We start from the raw sequence: 21,535 nt of genomic DNA on the forward strand, positions 1-21,535 counted from the left end.
ATACAACAATTGGTCGCTTTTAAGCACTAGGGGGCTATCCCGAAAAACGCTGTTTTGAGAAAATCGGAGGTAAAGTTTTTCTACCCCTGTTCAGTTTCCTTAAGAGACAAGGAGAGTTCCCTCAATAACCAAACAAATATATACACACCAATGAAACCAAACTTCTCGTATAGGCAGGGCAAAGCCTGCTTTTGGTGTAGGTCAAGATTTCTGGAAACGCCCAAAATCTGGGTTAGCCCGCTTGTCCTTAAAAGCGACCAATTGTGTACCCTCTCAGAGGCTATGTTTCAATTCTTTACATTTGGTTAGGGTTTTTTTCTAACTAGCAGACAAAAAGAAATTTGGGGGAATTTCTTCCGAAATATTTCTTAAAGTTTCAGCTGAATTTAACAAAAACAACAAAATAAAAAAAACAACAAGGCAGCAAATATCTGGAAAAAAATGTCTACCGGTATCAAGCGTTGATTCAATATCATTTGTGCTGAAACCTGTCAGTCTGTCTATGTGTCTATTTCCGATCTGTCTATGTTTCTATCTGTGTTTCCAGTTATCTGTGCTGAGACTTGGGCACCACTATGCAGCTGGCCTCCACCATTTGTCCATTCAGATGTATGTATTGTTTGTCTGTCTGTATGAATGGGTACCCAGCTATAGAGAGTGAAAGATCTTGTCAGTTTGTGCTGAAACCTGACTGTGTGTTGGTCTTTCTGTCTGTCTATGGGTCTGTCTCAGATCGGTCTATGTATCTTATCCGTCTGAGTTTCCAGTCATCTGTTTGTAGACTTGGGCACCACTATGCAGCTGGCCTCCACTGTTTGTCCGTACAGATGTTATTGTTTGTTTGTATGGTAGTAGTGTCTGAGCGTCCAGTCATATGTTTGTAGACTATAGTACCACTATGCAGCCAGCCTCCAATGCCTGTCAGTACAGATCATGTGTGTATTGTTTGTTTGTCTGTGTGTCCGTATTGTCTGTGTGTCCAATCATCTGTGCGCAGACTTGGGCACTATGACGCAGCCGGCCTCCACTGTTTGTCCGTTCAGATGTTATTGTTTGTTTGTATCATGTTAGTATTGTCTGAGTGTCCAGTCATCTGCTTGTAGACTTGAGTACCACGTCGCAGCCAGCATCCACCAATGCCTGTCGGTGCAGATTATGCACGTATTGTTCGTCTATCTGTGTGTCCGTATTGTCTGTGTGTCCCATCATCTGTGCATAGATTTGGGCACCACGACGCAGCCGGCCTCCAAAGCCTGACGGTACAGATGTATGTATTGCTCCGCCTTCTTGGTCCGGCTCACCAAGAAACTGTCGCAGAATTCTTCTTTGGTCATGTGACCCACGCCGGCACGCTGGGAGGTTGGCAGGAGGCTCAGGAAGTGGAGGACGAAGGTGAAGCAGTTTTGTCCGTGTTCGTCGTATCTGACAACACAACAAGGGGAGAGAATTGTTGATGGTGAGGTCACAACAAGGGGAGAGAATTGGTGGTTTAATTTTAGAAAGAGTTTTACCGCATTTACAACACAACAAGGTCAAATAAGTGCCGAAGATTAGAGGAGTTACAAGAGAGTAACAAACACAAAAAAGAAGGAGGAGAGATCAGGATGATAATATTTGAAAGGAAAGGAGCAAACCACACCAGAGCACCCGCCAACCACCCAGAGAATTGGTGGTGGTGACGTCACGACAAAGGGGGACAATCAGCGGTTGATTAAGTATACAACAGGTGGCCAGAAATGTTGGCAATTTGGCTAGCTGAGTTTTAGCCAGAATTTTACTGCACTTGCATCATAAGTAGGTCACATAAGTGCCGAAGATTAGCGAAGTTACTAGAAATTGTGACAGTAACATTTTAAAAAAAGAAGGAGGAGAGATTTATAGGACAATAGATCTTTGATGTGACAGAAACTCATTAATTGTGAAACACATTAACAGAGCAACACGTTAACCGAGCAACACTTAGACCGGGAAACACATTCAGTGAGAAACACACTAATTGTGGAACACATTCAATGTAGAAACACACATTAAATGTAGAACACATTCTCTGTAGAAACACACATTAAATGTAGAACACATTCTCTGTAGAAACACACATTAACTATGGAACACATTCTCTGTAGAAACACAAATTAACCATGGAACACATTCTCTGTAGAAACACAAATTAACTATGGAACACATTCTCTGTAGAAACACAAATTAACTACGGAACACATTCTCTGTAGAAACACAAATCAACTATAGAACACATTCTCGGTAAAAAAACATTAACAGTGAAATACACCAGCCATTAAGGCCAGACAGGAATGTACGGCCAAGCAGAGCCTTTCACCAAAAAAGAAAAGGGAAGCAACTCGTAGCTGGGAACAAGACAAGACAAACCACATACCTCCTCGCACTCCATGCGGGCTGTCCACAGATATAGCTGAGGGCTTGGTCCCACTCAGCGGGCTGGTCATGGGTCCAAACCACGAGACAGTGAGGCCATACAGAGCCCTGGTTCAAACCCCGCTCGTCAAAGTCGTACACAAGTCCTTGTATGCAAGGAAAAACAAAAACATCTTTCAAATAGACAGAGAAAGAATAAACCAAAAACACTTCTCACTTTAACCCCAGTACATTAACTGGAGAGATAACAACGGTGAATATAATATTGATGATGAAGATGGCGATGATTAATGTTGCAGACCTTGACATGAGAAGCTGAAAAAAGGAAGTGAATTTTGTAAACTTTCACGATGGCGACCTACCAACAACTTACATGACAACAGCAATAACAGCTTAGCATTGACCAAAACAAAAAAGAAATCAGCCTACGGCCTTGGGTCATTTTGTACCCCCGGGGTTGTTTTCTTCACATTTTAGAATACTTCTAGTACGAAGACCTCTTTGAAACTTTCAGTATTTCTCAAAAAATCATTTTGACAGACTGCTATGCAAAGCGTACGGATCGGATTAACGAGTAAATTTCCTCTTTGAAAGTGGTGGCACAGAGTTTCCCACATAGTATGGATATGATAGCAAAACACGACGTTCAGATAGGGTTAAGTAAAGCAACAAATTGCATAGATGAAACCCCCCCCCAAAAAAATCAGCAGGTTACATAGATCTATGAAAACACCTAACAAATCCATAGGTTATAACATAGAGGAGTTATAGCTTACACCGCTTTCGTTTTCTTGAGGAACACAACATCATCACAGACACAGACAGAATAGAAGCAAAGAATAAAGAAAGCAGGAAATAGAGGGTGAATCAGAGACATGATTTACTGACTTCCTACTCATGACACTTAACACCCAGTTTTTGATAGAGAGGCAAAAGTCCAAAACAGGTAGCCATTTTTTATTCAATGTAGTCTATTAGAAAAAAAAAGTATGCACACAGAGACAAGAAAAAACATGCTGTACGATCAGGTCATGTTGAATGCTACCTTTGCTGTCAGTGACGCCAATGTGAAGGTCGCAAGTTCTCTCGTAGTTTCTGTGGAAAAAAACATTTATATTGTCTTCAACAGTCATCATCTGAAACATTTAGGTACCGGTACAAAGTAAGTAAAAAAATACCTTCATTTTTTTTGTGTTGAATGTATCTGATCCCTCACTTGTTGATAATGGGACCATTCACAAATGACATCAGTTAAAATTTGGCCAAAAATGACCCTCACTGTCCCCCTTGTAACCATCTGTCACCTTTCCCAGGACCCCCCACCCCCCACCCCACCCAGTTGATGTCAACAAAAATGTACATCATATACATTTAGATAGAACCTGTTCTAATCTAGCTTCTAGCAGTCTGTGCTATGGGGAGTTATAACTGTCAATTTTAGTTTTTAGGCCTAAGAAATAATATGGTCCAATTATGGAGTTAATTTTATGCCAAGAAAATGTGGTATAATATTTTTCTTCCTTTCTTTTCTTCTTTACCCCAACATTATAGATCACCATGGTTGATGTCAACTTTGTAAGGATTCACCCAAATCCCCATGTCAACTTTTCTCAACTTTTCATCCCCCACTCCCCCCTCTGAGCTGACGTCATTTGTGAATGACTTTAAAGGAGGAAGTGAAAATACTGATTTATTGTCGAGTATGGGGGTTTACACACAATCAATGTTTTTTTGGACCCTCTTTAGACTAGAGTCAAAGAAAACGAGTTGGAACCTTAGTTTGCAATGAACTTCATGAATGGGCTATTAGTATTCTAAAGATTCTGTTGGTCATCCAAAATTTTAGACTCACATATGAATGCAAAGACCTGAAGAAATTATATTTAAATCGAGCAATTTGATTTTATTTTGTTACAAGAACTGCATCCGATGAAAGAGAAAAATCTATTCAAAATCTGCAGCATACAATCAATCTTCAATGTCATTGTAAGCCATTACACTTACACTTGTGAACTTTGACACGAATAATTATGAGGTAATAAGAATCATGATATCACCTGATGAAGTCTCCCTCCGTGGGTTTCAAGACGATGGTTCTCGGGGTCGTATGGGAGCTAACGAAAGGTGATGGCAACACGTATGGGGGGATTCTGCTCTCTGTAGTGGCGGTAGACTGACCACACAGGGGACACTGGGTCGGCAGACGGAAACACACCAGATCTATATCCTTCCTACAGTGCTGGAACGATCGCAAGTCCTGATTTGTGGCAGCCATCGTCATTGTCAAACAGTGCTTGGTAAACTACCACCAGCACGATAAATATCCAGACCAACAGTCACTGAACTACAACGAGCACTGTAAAATGTCAAAACCTACAGTCCATGACTACTCTACTTTATTAATCTTCGCTTTTGTCACACAGCAAAGAAAATACTCCTTTTTAAAAAATAAATACCAATACCAGTTTCACTATTTGCGACTTCTTTAAAACATGAAGAGTGTATGTAAATAATTTTAAAATATAAATGCTGACCCTGGAAATACTTGGTAGAAGGGGATTCTGGACATGATATTATAGAATTGTTTCAACCTTCGTAAATTTTGGATTTATTCAGACTTCGTCAGTTGTTCCTGAACATCCCAGCATAATTCCATGACACTTAAAAATCCAAAGCTGTGTCTTCAGTAGAAGGGCGGAGCTCTTTTTTCTGATTTGCTTTTTCCCTTTGGCTGGGGTGGGGCCCAGTTAAATGTCCAGTCAAGGTGTATGTCTTTGGCTGTAGCCTGCCGAAGCCTCAACTAGGAGAGTGTCTTAGAGAGATGGTGAAGACAGAACTCGGATAAAAAAATAATCAAATGAAAAGAAGATTATGAAAAAAGGTCAAAGTTAGCTGCCCCAACCCATTATTATTCATTTCATTATATTATAACTCTACAACCATAGCCTACTTCAGTCTTTCGTTCCAGATCTCACAGCTCCCCTCATAACGAGCCCACAGCCACAAAGAGTCGAGATCTTGACATGTGATGATAATTACTTAGCCTCGTACAGTGTTTTCAAGAGAGAAAGTTTAACTGAGAACCGAACAAAATCAGAAAAAACACACTGTCACAAACACTGGGCGGTGGCACTGTGGTGACCAGTGACCAGAGTGAAGGAAAGTAGTACGAGCAGTCACAAATTTCTCGCTTATTTACTCCCCGGCTTTGTTTCTCTGAGCCGCTTTGATAGTGTGTGTGTGTGTGTGTGTGTGTGTGTGTGTGTGTGTGTGTGTGTGTGTGTGTGTGTGTGCGTGCGCGTATGCGTGTGTGTGTGCTCTTTATGTGAGTATGTGTGTTTGACTTGTGTTTGCTTATGAGAACTCATAAATGTGTGCTCGTGCATGCGTGCTTGTATGGGTTTTTTTATGTAACTCCGCCCTACCCTTCCGTATTATACTCTTATACAACCGGTTTACTCTTCACACACAGTGACCATAATAATATATTTAGCCTATAACAAATAGCAACAAACGGTTGGATCTAGTTCTTGACTTTGACATTGTTCCAATAAAAAAACAACCAACCTCACCATTAATTTTACATTGTTTTGTAATAAAATGTACTCACACCAACCAAGTAGCTGCTAACTGAATGCGACATTACTCACACTCAGCAACAAAATAAAATGTACTTCAGTTTGTCTACGGTCTCCATACAATAATATATTTAAAATGATGGAGGGCGACATTATCTATTTGTACGAGCATGATTTTAACTGACGTTAATAAATAACCGCTAAACTAAATACCATCGTGTGATTTGACCACAGAATTCTACACTACAAGTGTATAATTCTGTGGATTTGACAGAATTATAAACGGCCCAGTCTGGGAACTCGATTCTTATCAGCTATTTATGCATAGACTATGGTATTCTAGATCAAATACTATCATGGCCACTGCCTTGGGCACTGTGTAAAAACTTATGTGCCAAGCATGTATACCATGGGTGCTCAATGAATGGCAAAACACCAATCTCATTAAATTCAAGTGTGTGTAGCATCTTTTCCTCAGTGCACTTCATTTGGTTTCAGAGTGAGTCAAACTGAGCGCTTCACTGGTATTGACAGTTATATAAAAGTGTGCAATCTAGGATCTTAAGTGAGACAAGTCTATGGGGAAGCGGAAATTTTATCTTTTGCACCATGATTGTACTGCTACGACTACTATAGATCTACGATTGTTTATAATAATTTAATGTCAGACCAACAAGCTTGCAGAGAGCGACAGCAGAGTGAGAGTGAGAGGCGGAGAGGCTAGTGCTACATTTTGGTATGTCTTTTTAATCTGGTCCGAGATGTTTTCAAAAAGTTAATCTGTGCCCTCAGTGAGAACTATTTGTCTCTCTCAACTGTCGGCATCAAAGCGTTCAAATTCAAGAACAAAAATAGATTTCAGGCTTGACAGGGGAAAACAGGTTCACTCCAGCGTAGACCGGTTTACTCAATTCTGAGTAAAAAAAGAACATTAGTAGAGTTAGCTTTTAACTGTGTCGTGTTGAGTGATTGCTATGGTATAGGCCCCCTCCAATATCTAGCTTGATCCACCTCTTTCTGTCCAAACACAGCTTCTCTCAGAATCTCTTACTTTGTGTCAACAATGTGCATTCCTTCATTTTAATCTTATCATAATAAATAATAATATGTGTGAATCTGGATCGTGGGCCAGGATTTTACCTTTTTTAGGTATTTACCTCAGAAGTTTTATTTGCCAGTGGGTGTTTAGAATTTTAATGATTTAATTAAGAACTCGTCTTCACCTGTTTCAAGAAAGCCCAGACAGTCCAGGATTGTGAAACAAGTTCAAAAGTAATAGAAAAGCAGAGTATAATTTTTTAGACACCTAGCAAGTTAAAGTCACAGGTTGACTAAGTCAGAATCTGTCATCAGTTTAAGTTACAGCCTGCTTCTTCTATGGTTGACCTGCGACTAAATGGAGGAATGAAGTTCTGATCTGCGAATATCGTTGTTGAAACTTCTGTTGTCTGCTCGTTTCAGGTGAGTGTACTTTTTTTGGCGCTTTTTTGGTAGTTCCCACCCCGCAATTGTTATTCGTCGGTTTTGGCCTCAAGAGTGGAGGGTTTCAGGGGGGCTTGCCCCCCTGTCCTAATAAAAATGTGGTGGGGGGTTCATGCCCCCCTGAATTTTACCATAATTTGATGTTTTGCAGTTGTTAGGTTTGATATCTTAGCTCGCATCCAACGTATAGATCTCGATGAAGGTCAGGCTCGAAATATAAGGGGGTGGGAACTACCGAAAAAGCACCCTTTTTTGTTTGTGGATAGATCTATCTATATATATCTGTTTTGTACATGTCAGCAACAGTAATAGCTACGTAATGGATGACAAGTCATTATTGTAAGATTTGTAAAAATTTATCTTTAAAACCTCCAAGTTTTATGCCTTGTCCTGACTGGTCTTAAGTTAAATGATTTCATTATCTTGAAACTTTGTTTACAACATTTGCTCCATGACATTTTAATGACAATGACATATATTGATATATAGGCTGGCCACATCACCTGGCAATATATCATCTATTATTGTCTTGCCTTGTTAAAGCTGGAACTCTTTCCTGCTGTACTGTACAGTGCCATTGTGATGTAAATTGCATTCATTACTTTATATTTTTGTTGATAAATCTCAGTGTAAATAATAGTGTTTGTCATTGTCAAATGATAAATGCAATGATTCGTGGTAACTGACTACTCATCAGGGTGTGCTCCCACTACCAATCAATAAGTGCAAAATGAGGTAAAAGTGAAAAGTGCTTAACCTACTTCCTCTTGAAAGCAAAATAAAAAATGAACTTTTTTTGGGCGGGATGATTTTACGAGATAAAACGACCCTGTGTGTTAATCATCAGCCTCAAGTAGGACAGCTCTGTGTTTTTTATAACATTCCTCCACAAAACTGACGCAAGTGTTGGAAGGGCATTCCACCTCTAATGTTGATAGAGATGTGTTTATTGCTGAGACTTCTTTGTGAGATTAACTGTTAGGCCCTGCTGTTTTCAGACACAGAATCTTCGTTTATATTTCAGGAATTTTGCGTGCGGAATGTCAGAGTGTGGTTTCTCCTTCCGACAGGCAATTGTGCAGGAAGACATTGATAGCCTTGAGGCATACGTCAAGAGTCATGCGGGGTGTGTGAATGGCGTCACTGATAGAAGCGGGAGGACGCCATTGGTCCAGGCCATCCTCTGTGCCTCTTTTAAGTGTGTCACGACCTTGATAGACTGCGGGGCTGACGTGAACAAACCTGACGCCCGCAGATGTCTTCCGGTCCTAGCGGCTGTCCTCGTGCAGAAGCCTCACATCCTCCGAGCTCTTATCGATGCCGGCGCTGATGTCGAGACGCCTCAAGAAACGCCTTTGTTGCTGTCTCTGGGCACCAGTGTTACAGGATTTAGTCCTAGTCTTAAAGTAGGCCTATCTTCTTTCGATTCAACAGACATTCTGGGAATCACACCTCTGATGCTTGCTGCTAAATGTGGACACTTAGAAAATGTGAAGATTTTAATCCAGGCGGTATCTGATATCAACAAGAAGAGTAAAGATGGAAACACTGCTCTGATGCATGCATGCATGAGTGGGAGGAATGAAGTGGTCCAGCTGTTGATAGATGCAGGGGCCGGTGTGAACCACATCAATGTTTGGAACAGGACAGCTCTTATGATGGCCGCTCAGGCGGGAAGACGGGAGCTGGTCATGACCCTCATCCAGGCCGGCGCTTGTGTCAACATGGCCTCTGATTTCATGGGAGAGACAGCCTTGACCTTGATGGCCAAGAACAGCCTTGCCGTGGCTCAGTCTCTGCTGGCTCATGGGGCTGACGTTTATCACCGAAATCTGCTTGGTGAGACAGTCTTGCACAAACTGGCAGGTTCTGCTGATGTGGACCTCATCAAACTTTTACTTGACAATGGAGCAGATGTCAATGCAGTGAGCCAAAATGGCAATACGCCTCTTTTCTCAACCATCCAGGAGAAGTCCATAGAGGTTGCCAAAGTTCTGCTGAGAGCCGGGGCTGACGTGAACGTTTGTGTGGACGACAGCGGCGTGTCAACTCTCCATCGAGTGTGTCTGTCGTGTCCCCCAGAATGTGTCCGGTTGTTGGTACAGTTCGGAGCCAGCATCAACTCTGTGGACAAGAAGGGCAACACTCCCCTCATCTCAGCAGCCTCCGAGACTGGACAGACGGACACGGTCAAGGTTTTGCTGGAACTGGGAGCAGATGTGAGGATGGAGAACAGCGCGGGTCACACGGCCCTCATGGTCGCTAGCCACCACATGGATCTAGAGGCAACTGCCCTCGCGTTGCTCCGGGCAGGATCCGACCCTAATCATTCCAGCAAGTGTGAAGAGACGGCGCTGCATATCGCGGTCTGCTGGTCCTCCCCTGCACTGGTCAGTGAGATGATAGCTGCGGGGGCTGTGGTCACTTCCGAGCTGCATGAAGCAGTCAACTTTGGCAAATTTGATAAAGTCCAGGCCATGATTTCTGCTGGAGCATCTCCTAGCCTTGCTTCTCTGTCACGCATCATGCGCAGTCCCCTCCAGTTGTCGTTCCCTGTCTCGCCGTTGTTCGTAGCACTGATGAGACAAGACATGGACATTGTCAACCTTTTTCTCTCCTTACATTTTTTCCACAACTTTGATGTGACGGTCTTGGGTGGCGTACAAGAACTGCGAGAGTATCTACGCTCTAGAGGGAAAAGCCACTCCCTGAACTGTGTGAAGAGCTTGAGTTCACATCCCTGGTCGCTGTGGGCGCTAAGCTTTGTGTGTGTGTCTGACCACGTGGATGGTGGGAGGCACAGAGAACAAAGGTTGGCCGCAACTGGCCTGCCGTGTTCTTTACAGAGAAAACTTTTGTTCAGAACTTCAGACTTCAGAGCCTCTCATATTTGCTTCGTAGAAGGCAAAACTAAAGAGGTTTTCGATATGAGCCAACTGCTGCAGGCTATAGAAGGTGAAATATAAAAATACCTATATATTGTAGGTCATGCTGAAGTGTTACCTATATATTGTAGGTCATGCTGAAGTGTCTTAAAGCCGTGAGTGACAGAGAAAAGAGTGAGATGCTGAGATTTGTATAGAGTCGACTATGGATGAGTTGATGTTGTCGAGGGGAGTGAAAAAAGGTCTACTCATCCGAAGCTCAACTTAACCATTGCGACCTGTAAAGAAGAAGAGGTGCTGGGACCCGAGAAAAGGATCAACTCAAGCGGATTCAACACAAGCGGATTCGATTTCACGCGCTCAAACACTATCAAACTGACAAGATCTTTCACTGTCTATAGCTGGGTGCCCATTTCCACCTGGGTGAAGTGAGGAAAATTTGTGCAAAGTGCTTTTCCCAAGGACACAACGTCGGGTCCCTGACGGGATTCGAACCCACGACCTTACGGTTGCGAGTCCGAGAGCCTAACCACTAGGCCACCGACGCTTATGGATGAGTTGATGTTGTCGAGGGGAGTGAAAAAAGGTCTACTCATCGAAGTTCAAGAAGTTCAACTTAACCATTGCGACCTGTAAAGAAGAAGACGTGCTGGGACCCGAGAAAAGGATCAACTCAAGCGGGTTCAACACAAGCAGAGTCGACTGTACTACCTGAACTAGATCTACCTGAAACTGCCTGCCTCACCAGTGAAGACAAGGAGGGTATGGTAGGCTGCAAAGAGAAATAGAGAAATAGAGAGACACAGTGGAACCAGCTCTCACTCTAACAGCCACCTATACAAACAGCCACTTAACCCCCCCCCCCCCCCCCCCCTGGTGTATTGTTTGCATTATAATGACACTGTAAGACGGCCACTTCTCTCCTCGACGTTGGGTGTGTTGCACTGGGGTTTGCTGCCATTGTTGTAATTAAGTAGGCAAAAGTAGCGACTCTGTTTCTTGATGAAGAAGGTCGATTTATTTAACATTAAAGAAAATGACATGAGGTCTGTCCTTTCTGGCTTCACTGACAAGACTGAATCATAATGAGCACATGTGGTTAAAACAGGAAGGAGGAGTGAGTAAAGATCACTAAGATCAGACAATCTTTGGTGTGAGGGTAGATAAAATAAAAGTACAATTACAGGGACATACATTTAATTCAAATTAATCATGGTAATATAGGGACCTACAATCCAGGATTTATTGTTGCCCTTCTATATATTGATAATAAGCAATCTAATAGTCTAACAGGGTGGTCGTCTTAGACAAATTTTCTGCATTTTAGTTACTGTAGACAAATTTGTCTGCATTTTAGTTGTTGTAGACAAATTTGTCTGTATTTTAGTTGCTGTAGACAAATTTGTCTGTATTTTAGTTGCTGTGAACGTTTTAAACCTGTGTGATCTGCATGTTTTTGTGCTCGTTTCATTCTGAGATATATTATCTTCTGATAGAGATATTCAGGGGTGAGAGATGTGTTAATCATTCTTCTGTCGTATTAAATAATAGGCCCCAGGATCTCATGGCTACTGTAGCATTTTCTTTGTTTGCATGCCAAGAATGTGAGTTTGATTCTCAAATTTTGAATCTGCACATTGTATTTTATCGGATTTTTGTAATGTAGGCCTACCTCCTTTTTTACCCAGGTATACCCTGACAGGCAGGGTCAAAGCAACCTGCTGGCAAATGGTAGAAGTTGTGGTGGGGGGGGGGGGTGTAAAACTAAAGCATTTGCAAGGAAATACCATTGTCTTCTTTTATTTTTACTCTCTTCAAAGGACCTAAGATTCTAGAGATATTGCCACTGTTTTATTATCAAATGTGTGTAATGCATTCTTATGTTACAATTAATGCTTGATAAATGTGATCTACTTATTGCTACTTATTTCTGACATATTTGTCAGACTTTCCACACAAAAGACAAAGCCTGCTGAACAAAATGAAAAGGAGAAAAATACGACAATTTGGTCATATAAAACGCCATCAGAACATTATGAAGGAAATACTTGATGTCAAGATGTGGGGCAGAAGGGCCAAGAGGGGACATACAAAGAACAACATGGACCGATAACGTAAAGGCATGGACAGGCCTGATTAAAACTTAGTGTAGGGCGGCAGCTGACGACCGTAAGCAATGGTGGGTCATTGCACGTCAACCTCTGCTGAGTGGGTGGTTGGCAGGTGATCTGGTGTGGTTTGCTCCTTCTTTTTTATCAATCATCTATCGTCCTGATCTCCCCTCCTTCTTTTTTACGTTTTACTCTCTTGTAACACCTCTAATATTTGGCACGTATATGACCTTATTGTGTTGCAAGTGCCGTAAAACTCTTACTCTTACTAAAACGAACCTCTGCTGAGTCAGAGATGACGCCTCTAGGTATCCAGGTACTTCTGACAATTGCAAATAAAGCAAACTTTTTTTTATTATGTCTATCTGTGAATGCAGTTAAACTTGTCGGCCTACTTTGATTTTATTAATGTAGGTAATTTGAGTTTGTCATCCCTGACCTGAACCATTAAAAATGTGAAGTAGGCCTACATCATGTAGATTGCTATTGATTGATTGTCGCCAAGGGCAAATGTATTGGGTTTCACATACTTTACTTTACTTTACTTTTCCGATCCAACGGCCTTTTGGGTTCTAGCCCTTCGGTCTGTTGATATGGCAAAGAATTTTGGGTTCCACATAAAGACTTGTGTGGTCGTGATGGGCTGCTTCGTCAACTCCGTGTTGTGGGGAATGAGGAGAGTCACTTCTGTAGTTACACAACAAATAAACACTATATGGTTGGACCGTGAACATTGCTGTGTAGTGTAAGACTTGTGCAGTTGTGATTGTAAAAGCCTACTCCTTCTTCTCTGTGTCCTTTATGTGTATGTACTATGTATAGTTCTAATAATACTAATATATAAATACATGTAATAGTTGTTTTTTTTTATAGTATGGCCGTGAGGAGATGCATGGATGTATGTGTGTACTATACATAATATGTATATTAGTCATGCGAGGAGATACGTCATGTATGTATGTTCATGTACCCTTTTATTTTAGTTATACGAGATGTAGATCTATTTATACAACTGTGAGACTTAAAGGGAAGGGGGGGGGGGTGCCAATTCGACTCGAAATTATGAAATTTGAGTTGTAGGCATTTTTGGTTTCCTCAGCCTCTCCTTCAACTATTTCATCGCATAAGAACCCCCAAAAGCCTTTATGTCTTCCGATACAGGGCATGTCTGTCACCACCATTTCTTCAGAAAGTGAATATTTTATTTTTCCTTACCGGCCGTTTTCTGAAATCGCAATTTTTCTCTTTATATACGTTTTTTAATAACTCCACCATTTTTCATCCAATCTTCATGAAATTTTCACAGAATGAAGAAAAGATGTAATACTAAAAATTTGACTGTTGATATATAGATTTTTGGTGGTGGTGTCTGGAGTGTGGATTTTCACGGATTTTTTTGTAAACGGGAATACGTACCATGTACTAGATCTACCTCAGGAAAATAATTCCTTAAAAAATTTTTTAATCGTTTAGGAAAAAATTAACAGACAAATTTTTATGTCTAATGTTTGCTAACATGCATGCAAAAAACCCATTCATTTTTCATGAACAGTAAGTGGGGTATTCATTACGTAAGATATGTCAACAAAATCCAATATATGGCAGCCGTATCCATGGAAACGAAACTTTCTTCTCAAATTTGATTGCGGGTTTTAAGACTCATTACTATGCTTGTTATATGTGTGAAATTTGTTAAAATTTGGTCCTCTGAGCGAGATAGCCTTCAAGTGTAGCCATACACCCCCACCCCCCCCCCACTTTTAAGCAGTACGTGTATATATATATATGTATCTATATATATATAATATATATGCAATAAATCCTTGTGTGAGGAGAAATGAAACAGGCTTTTTTAATGTTCTTTTGTTCTGTGGGTTGTCATTCGTGGACTACTTGAAGTTTTCTCTTTTAAATAATATGTTGTTGTTGTTGTTGTTTGCGGTTGGAGGGCGTCACTGGAATGTCATATGTTGCTATTCTTTTCTTTCCTGTCTGTCTGTCTGTCTGTCTGTCTATCTTAATTTTCCCCAAGCACTTAATGGTCGATTCTGTGAAACATGCTTCTCTTTCCTCAAACATTTTTTTAAAAATTGGCCCGTCGACCTTTCTGCTGTCTGAAAAGTTTCACGTCTCTGACTGCGATGATGTTTGTGTTATAATATTATATTATAACTGTGCAATGTATACAGATGTATATATATATATTTTTCTTATAGGCTGCAACAATATACATTAAATACTGATACATGTACTACTTACATTTACTTTTACTTTTTCATCCTCTGTTACCGTTAAGCGTCGATGAATACTGATACTAGTGAGGCATAATGTAGCCTTCATAATATGTTTACATTATGCCACTGATAGGTCCCTTTTCTTTTTCATCCCTTTGTTGTTTCTGTCTGTCTGTCTGTCTGTCTTGGTTCTTCTTCACACAAAAATGTTTGGATGCTTTTGTCTGCCTATCATGCTTTTTTTTCCCTCACTAAATATATGATAATGGGTCTATCTGTCTATCCTGCGTCTTCTTCTGCTCTCTAACTCGAAATTAAATGTGAGGCAGCATGGTGGAATCAGGCTCTCGTCAAATTTTAGACATATTGAGTTATTGGTATCATCCTAAAGCTTGTTCATTTGTCTTGCTTTCAATGAAAACATTATCCACCCATCTTCAATAGAAGTGGAGATATTTTGGATTGAAGGAGGTGGGGGTCACCTGGTTTAAGAGGTAAAATTAGCGAAAAAATGGCCGCCAAAGCTGGAGAGTCCATGGAAACTGTAAATTTATATTTTTGAGCCTTTAATCAACCTTTTTCCGTGAAATCCTCAGAGGAATGTGTTTGTAAATGGACATAAAAGGTGTTGAGCTAAAACAAATTAATAAATTTGACAAAATTGCTAAGCAGGGAGAAAACTGCTGTTTTCTTCTATTTCATTATTTTGACGAGAGCCTGATTTCACTACGCTGCCTCACAAATGACTATTAGAATTTCTATTGTGTTGATGTTTCTGTCCGTCTACCTTGGTTCTCCCTCTATCTGTCTTCAACCATTCCCCATAATTTGAACAAAAAAATATTAACTTAAACTTAAACTCATGACTTTTCAAATTATGAATGCTGCAAGCTTTAATAAAAGACGCCTAAGTCACTCCGGTTTACCGGTACTGTAACTTCTAAACGGTATCACGACGCGGTGGAATCAAGCGCTCGTCAATGTCATCTCTTAAAGCCTGTCCATTTGCCTTGCTTTCGATGAAAAGATGTCCATTTATCTTTCATACAAACAAGTCGAGATATTGGTGATTGAAGGAGCTGGGGGTCGCCTAGTTTCAGAGGTTAGATTAGCGAGAAAATAGCTGCCAAAGTTTAGTTATAATCTCCTTTGCTTGAAAGCCCGTAGGGGCGGAGAATTTACATCTTATATGTCTTTAATCAAGGTTTTTCAGTAAAGTCCACACAGAGGGGGCTCTCATGGCCTAGAGGTTAAGGTGTTGGCCTCTCATTCAAAGGTCCCGGGTTCGAATCCGGGTAGCGACCGAAAAATTTTCTTCTCTAAAATTGTCTCCTTTCACCTCCTTCCCTGCTCTCTAGCAATGTTCTGTTGTCTGCTTTCGTTTCCACTTTCTGCACCCACCCCCTCACCTCCTTTGCCCCCTCCTCTGGGCTCCTGACTCTTTCTGCAGCTTTTCTACTGCTCCTTGGCTCCTCCTAACTGCTGTCTTTCTACCACACCCCATCTTCTGGTAGGAAAGATCTACACCTAGCCTTCTCGGACAAGGGCGAAAAAATCTCGGAGGGCCCGTGTGCAAGATGCGCACATTAAAGATCCCTTTGTGGTCTAAAATCGATGAGAGTAGGCTTCGGCCGCCACCCGGGCAAAATTCAAAATTTCCTGCCAACTGAAAATGTCAGGTGTGTCCCGCTCTCATATGACCTTATGCAGTTGCGAGCGCCGTAAAAACACTTACCAAAACAAACAAACAAAGTCCACACAGATGTGTTTTTAAATGGGCATGAAAAGTGTTGAGCTGAAAAACAAAAATTCGATAAAATTTTCTAAACCTGCGGGAAAATAGCAGTCTCTTCACTTTCATTATTTTGACGAGCGCGTGATTTCACCGCGCTGCCTCACTGTGTCAATGTACTATCTGTCTTCAAGCTAACACAAAGCTTGCGCGAACTGACGTTGCGCGTGGTTTGCAGCTGGTTTGGTTTTATCTGCTTCCTTTTCTTCCGTAGTTTCAGTTTCATTCTGTAGCTTGACCACAGACAAGAAGACGCCTTGTAAATTAAATGTTCCCAACAACTTATTTTGCTTCCTTCTCTTTCCCCAGAAGGTCTTGTGTGACAACCGTGTGGTAAGTGTGGACTTGTTCCAGTTGCAAGCTCAAGAATGTTGTTGTAACGCAGAGCTGTGTGGAACTGTCCTCGTTTGCTTTGTCTAAACGCTTACTTAAACACACACTCACATACACACTCAGACACATACAGACACCGACCCACACTCACATACAGAACTCACATAGACGCATAGACACACATTCACATAGAATCTAGATAGATAGACACACACACTCACTCACCTAACATAGACACACCCCCCCACCGAGAGAGAGAGAGAGAGAGACACACACACACAGAGAGAGAGAGAGAGAGAGAGAGAGAGAGAAACACACATACCTCTCCCACAATAATCAATCAAGAACTGTGTCGGCGTCAAAGATTGGGTTCGGCCACGGAGAACAAAACGATGGACATGTTCCGTGCGATCTCGGAAGGCGACACCGCCGTTCTGACCTCCCTGCTCCGTGACCTTGACCTTACGGCTGGCCCGTCATCCGGCGCAGGGGAAGTGATGATGGCACTGTGCCACGCGGCGCGCAAGGGCCAGGTGGCGTGTCTCAGGCTTCTGCTGGGGACAGGCGTGGACTGGAGCAGGCGTAGGGAGTCAGGGTACGACGACCCGATCCTGGTGGCCGTCACATCCGGCCAGCCCGAGGCTCTGGAAGTTCTGCTCAGCGCTGGGGATGACCTGGATCTGAACCAGGGCAGAGATGAAGACGGTCGCATGGTGTTCACCTCTCCCCTCGTCCGAGCCCTGAAGAGGGACAGCGGGCCGCACTACCGGTGCGCCGAGCTGCTGTTGGACCACGGTGCCTCCACGCACATAGCCACTTACCAAGGGCTCACGCCACTAATGGTTGCCAGCACCGTGGGCCGAACCGCCATGCTGGAGCGACTGCTCGAAGCCGGGGATTACGTTGACCGTGCCGACGAACTAGGCAACAGGGCACTCGCACTGGCTGCCAAGAACGGGAAAGCGGAGGCTGTGCGCTGTCTGCTGGCTCACGGAGCCAGAGTTGATGCTAGAAATAGAGAAGGGATGACGGCTTTGATGCTTGCCACCCAAGCTGGACACTTTGAGTCGGTGAGGATTCTGCTGGAGGAGGGTAACGCGGACGTCCATGCACTATCATGGGGGAACAACTCTTCCCTCATGTTTCTTCCTGCCGATGGTTGCGACATTGCCAACCTGTTGTGTGAGTGCAGTGGGCGCCGGCTTTGGATAAATAAAAGAAATCACGACGGAGAAACTGCGCTTATGCGGGTTTTGAAGCGTCACCGCATGGAAGTGAGTGAGGGCTTGTTGGGGTGTCTGAGGAAACTCGGGGCTGACGTCAACCGGGCCGACCGCATGGGAAATACTCCTCTCCTGCGGGCCATCTCATCACAGACAGACAAGGTCGTCTGCTGGCTGCTAGACGCGGGGGCAAAGGTCAACGTGTCTGGATCTGGAGGTGACACGCCGTTGTTGCTGGCTGCCAACTTCGACCGTCCAGAGGTCATCAGGATGCTGACTAAGTTCGAGGTCAAACTGGATGTGATGGACAAACAAGGCAACTCTCCTCTCATGCTAGCCTTGGCCCGACACGCCTCTCTCAAGACCATTGACCTTCTGATTGACCTTGAAAGTGACGTGAACCTTCAGAACCGTGACCAGAGAACGGCTCTCATGATTGCGTGCTCTGCCGCCTGCACCACCCCTGGTGATGACTCGCGTGTGTTGAAACTGCTGCGGGCAGGATCGAACCCCTGCCTCTCGGACGAGACAGGCAGGACTGCGCTGTCTCTGGCCATCTTTCGGAAGAACGTCCTGGCATGCCACGCTTTGTTGGAGTTTGCTGCCACTTCCTGCCCGGTGTCATCACCGGAACTGCACCAGGCGGTTGTCAACGGTCTGTCGAGTGTTGTGGAGAAGATGTTGGTCCACAGCGGAGTCCTGCCCAGTCTACAACTCCTCTCCTCCCGCGACGGTCCTCAAGTGTTCAGGAACTGCCCACTCTCCCTGTTTTTCACCGCCTTGTTAGTCGGTGACCTACGTGTGGCTCAGCTCTTTGCCTCTGTCGACTTTTTTGTCCAATTTGACTCGATAGAGTCGTCATCCGAACTCAAATTATCTCTCCTGAATCGTCTTGAGGACGAGGGAAAGGAGCAAATTCTCGGGGTGGCGCGGAGTGTATACTGCCAGCCCTGGTCTCTCTGGGGACTGAGCTTCCTCAAAGTTTCCACGTGTGTCGGGTTCGAGTCTGACAGACAACTCAAGCTCTCCAGGACAGGGTTACCTACTTCTCTACAGCGCAAGCTCATGTTTAAAGTTTAGGACTGGGACTGGGCGTTAAGCAATGGGGCTTTTGTTTGAGTTGTGGTGAAAGTGATGACAGGGGGGGGGGGGGGAGGAGAAAGGAGGAGGAATTCTTTTCTGACACTCGTGATTATTTAGGGGTGTGAGGCAAAGGGTGTTTTTGAGCTCTAAGTAATGATTTTAAAAATTTGGGAAGGGGGGTGGGGGTTGTTTGTTTGTTTGTTTTATTTTTCTTGGGGGGGGGGAGGGGGGGGGGGGAGGTTACGTTCTTTTTCCAGGTGGCATGTTAGGGGTCTTATATAGACAATCATTGACTTGACTATGAGAACTAACAGCTCATTCAGGATTTTGGCAAAGTCCACTCAGTGTCGAACCTACTTTAATGAAATTAATACATGTCCTCTCTGTACTCAGCTTCAGTTCTTTCCATTCGTGCATGTTGTTACGTTTCTTGATATTTTTCTTCCCTTATGCCCATGCACCATTGTCAACGTACAGTCATTGGCGTCTGTGACGTAGCAGTTATAGGCGCTTCGCTGTTGAACACAGGAGACCTGTCCCCGTCGTTTTATGCAAGAAAAATTCTGAAATTATGCAAACTGAGCCCAAAAATATGAAATTATGCGATTCTATTAATTTTAACAAAGAATTATAAAGGAAAATAATCAGAAATTATGCCCCCCAAAATGATCAAATTTTGCTAAATTATGCGGGGTGCATAAAGCCCCGGGGACTGGGAGACCCAAGTTCGATTTCTGAGTGGCGAAACAAATGTGATGCAGAGTGGTGGAATCAGGCTCTGGTCAATTTTTGGCCATGTAGAGTTATTGGTATCATCTTAAAGCTTGTTCGTTTGTCTTTATTTGGATGAAAATATTATCCATTTACCTTGATTACAAGTCGAGATATTTGCGAAAGAAAGAGGTGGGGGTCACCTGTTTGTTTCTGGCTTCTTTTATTTTATTATTGTGGGTGTTTTACGAAATAGAAAATTTAAAAAAATTGGGCGGCACTGCTCGATCGTGCTCTATGGACGAACCGCGCCTGGTTACCATCCATACCGTACATTTACTACACGTACTATGTTTCTACACGGTGCTGTTGTTATGTCTTGATCCTGTTCCTGGCGACGCCGCATAGACTACGCATGGGTGAAATATGTTGAACTTTGTTTTGTTTTGAGAACAACCAAACCAAAATGTCTAAACTGTGTCCAAGTCCAAGTCTCCGTTGTAATACGTTTAGAAAAAAAATCGTACAACATTGATGACACTGCTGATAACGATTTATAATTTTTATAGTGATTTGTGTGTGTGTGTGTGTGTGTGTGTGTGTGTGTGTGTGTGTGTGTGTGTGTGCGTGTGTGTGTGTGTGTGTGTGTGTGTGTGTGTGATGACGACGATGATTGTGTTGATATTATAAACTTATTGTTGATGATAACGATGTGTTGTTTTTTTTGGGATAATGTTGAGGATCTGATACCGATACCGATAATGTGAACAATGAAAAGCCTTCACATGAAATGTAACAAATTTTAGAATAAATCTGAGAAAAAATAACCTGTCTGGTTCTATTTTTTTAGTACCAATTTTTGAGACTGTTGTCTTTTCTTTAGCTAGATCTAATGATGAAGATTTTTTTGTAGTGATGTGAAAAAGAATGTAAGTGATTGTATTCTCAGAAGTGTAAAGAAAACTGAATGCATGGTGAGCAGTGAATCTTTGATACATTTTGCAACCCCGAAGCAAAGGTGAATACATTTTATTATAGACCACACAAGTACAACACTTTAAATAAAAACCCTTTTTTTCTGTACGTTACGCAGATGTTTGTAATTGATGAAGCCCCACCAACACAATTCCATCATCATCATCCAGTGCCAGATCTGCGACAGACATCGACGATCATGGTTCTCCATTCATTCCTTTGCTCTGATGCTCTAAAAAAAGCTACGTTTCCCTTATATCTTTCCCCGTTACCCATTTGTTTAGGTTCCCTAAAGTATGTTGTTCTGGGCCTACCCATGCCTCGCTTGACCTCAATTTTCCCAGTGAGAGCTAAATGTTCAAGACCCTTTTGTCTATTTATGTGTCCCAAAACTGCATTTGTCGTTTCCTGATTGTTTTTAACATTGGGCGTCCCTCGTGGGCTTCATCAAGCACAACCTCATTTGATTTATTTTCCTTCCACAATACTCTTAGCAGTCTCCTAAGAAACTACATCAACACAATTTAGAGATAATTCATTTAGAAGGTGGGTTTCCGATCTGTCACGACCAACCCGGGCTGAGGAGAGGGATACGGTGAACGTACAAGTATAACATTCAAGCAGAAAGACTGTGATAATCGATAAACATTTCTTCCAGTCAGGAATCGGAACACACACACATACACATACGTACACACGCACACACACACACACACACACACACACACACACACACA

The 21,535-nt window shown here is 42.6% G+C and overlaps 2 protein-coding genes across 2 annotated transcripts; one reads left to right on the forward strand and one right to left on the reverse strand.

Moving 5' to 3' along the window:
* Window positions 1-722: 722 nt before the first annotated feature.
* On the reverse strand, window positions 723-5,564 carry LOC101846535 (MKRN2 opposite strand protein). The gene is made up of 5 exons (XM_005109065.3): window positions 5,342-5,564; window positions 4,449-4,747; window positions 3,437-3,486; window positions 2,393-2,537; window positions 723-1,422 (listed from the first exon to the last, which is right to left on the reverse strand). The coding sequence occupies exons 2-5, from the start codon at window positions 4,670-4,672 to the stop codon at window positions 1,206-1,208; spliced, it is 636 nt and encodes a 211-aa protein (XP_005109122.1). The 5' UTR covers window positions 4,673-4,747; window positions 5,342-5,564; the 3' UTR covers window positions 723-1,205.
* A 685-nt stretch (window positions 5,565-6,249) lies between these two features.
* LOC101847150 (ankyrin repeat domain-containing protein 17) lies at window positions 6,250-19,176 on the forward strand. Its single transcript, XM_035972574.1, has 4 exons — window positions 6,250-6,705; window positions 8,476-10,414; window positions 16,783-16,806; window positions 17,094-19,176. Exons 2-4 carry the CDS (start codon window positions 8,492-8,494, stop codon window positions 19,107-19,109), a joined length of 3,963 nt encoding a protein of 1,320 aa, XP_035828467.1. The 5' UTR covers window positions 6,250-6,705; window positions 8,476-8,491; the 3' UTR covers window positions 19,110-19,176.
* Window positions 19,177-21,535: the final 2,359 nt, after the last annotated feature.

This window comes from Aplysia californica, unplaced genomic scaffold (genome assembly GCF_000002075.1).
Source record: "Aplysia californica isolate F4 #8 unplaced genomic scaffold, AplCal3.0 scaffold00747, whole genome shotgun sequence".
NCBI lineage: Eukaryota > Metazoa > Mollusca > Gastropoda > Aplysiida > Aplysiidae > Aplysia > Aplysia californica.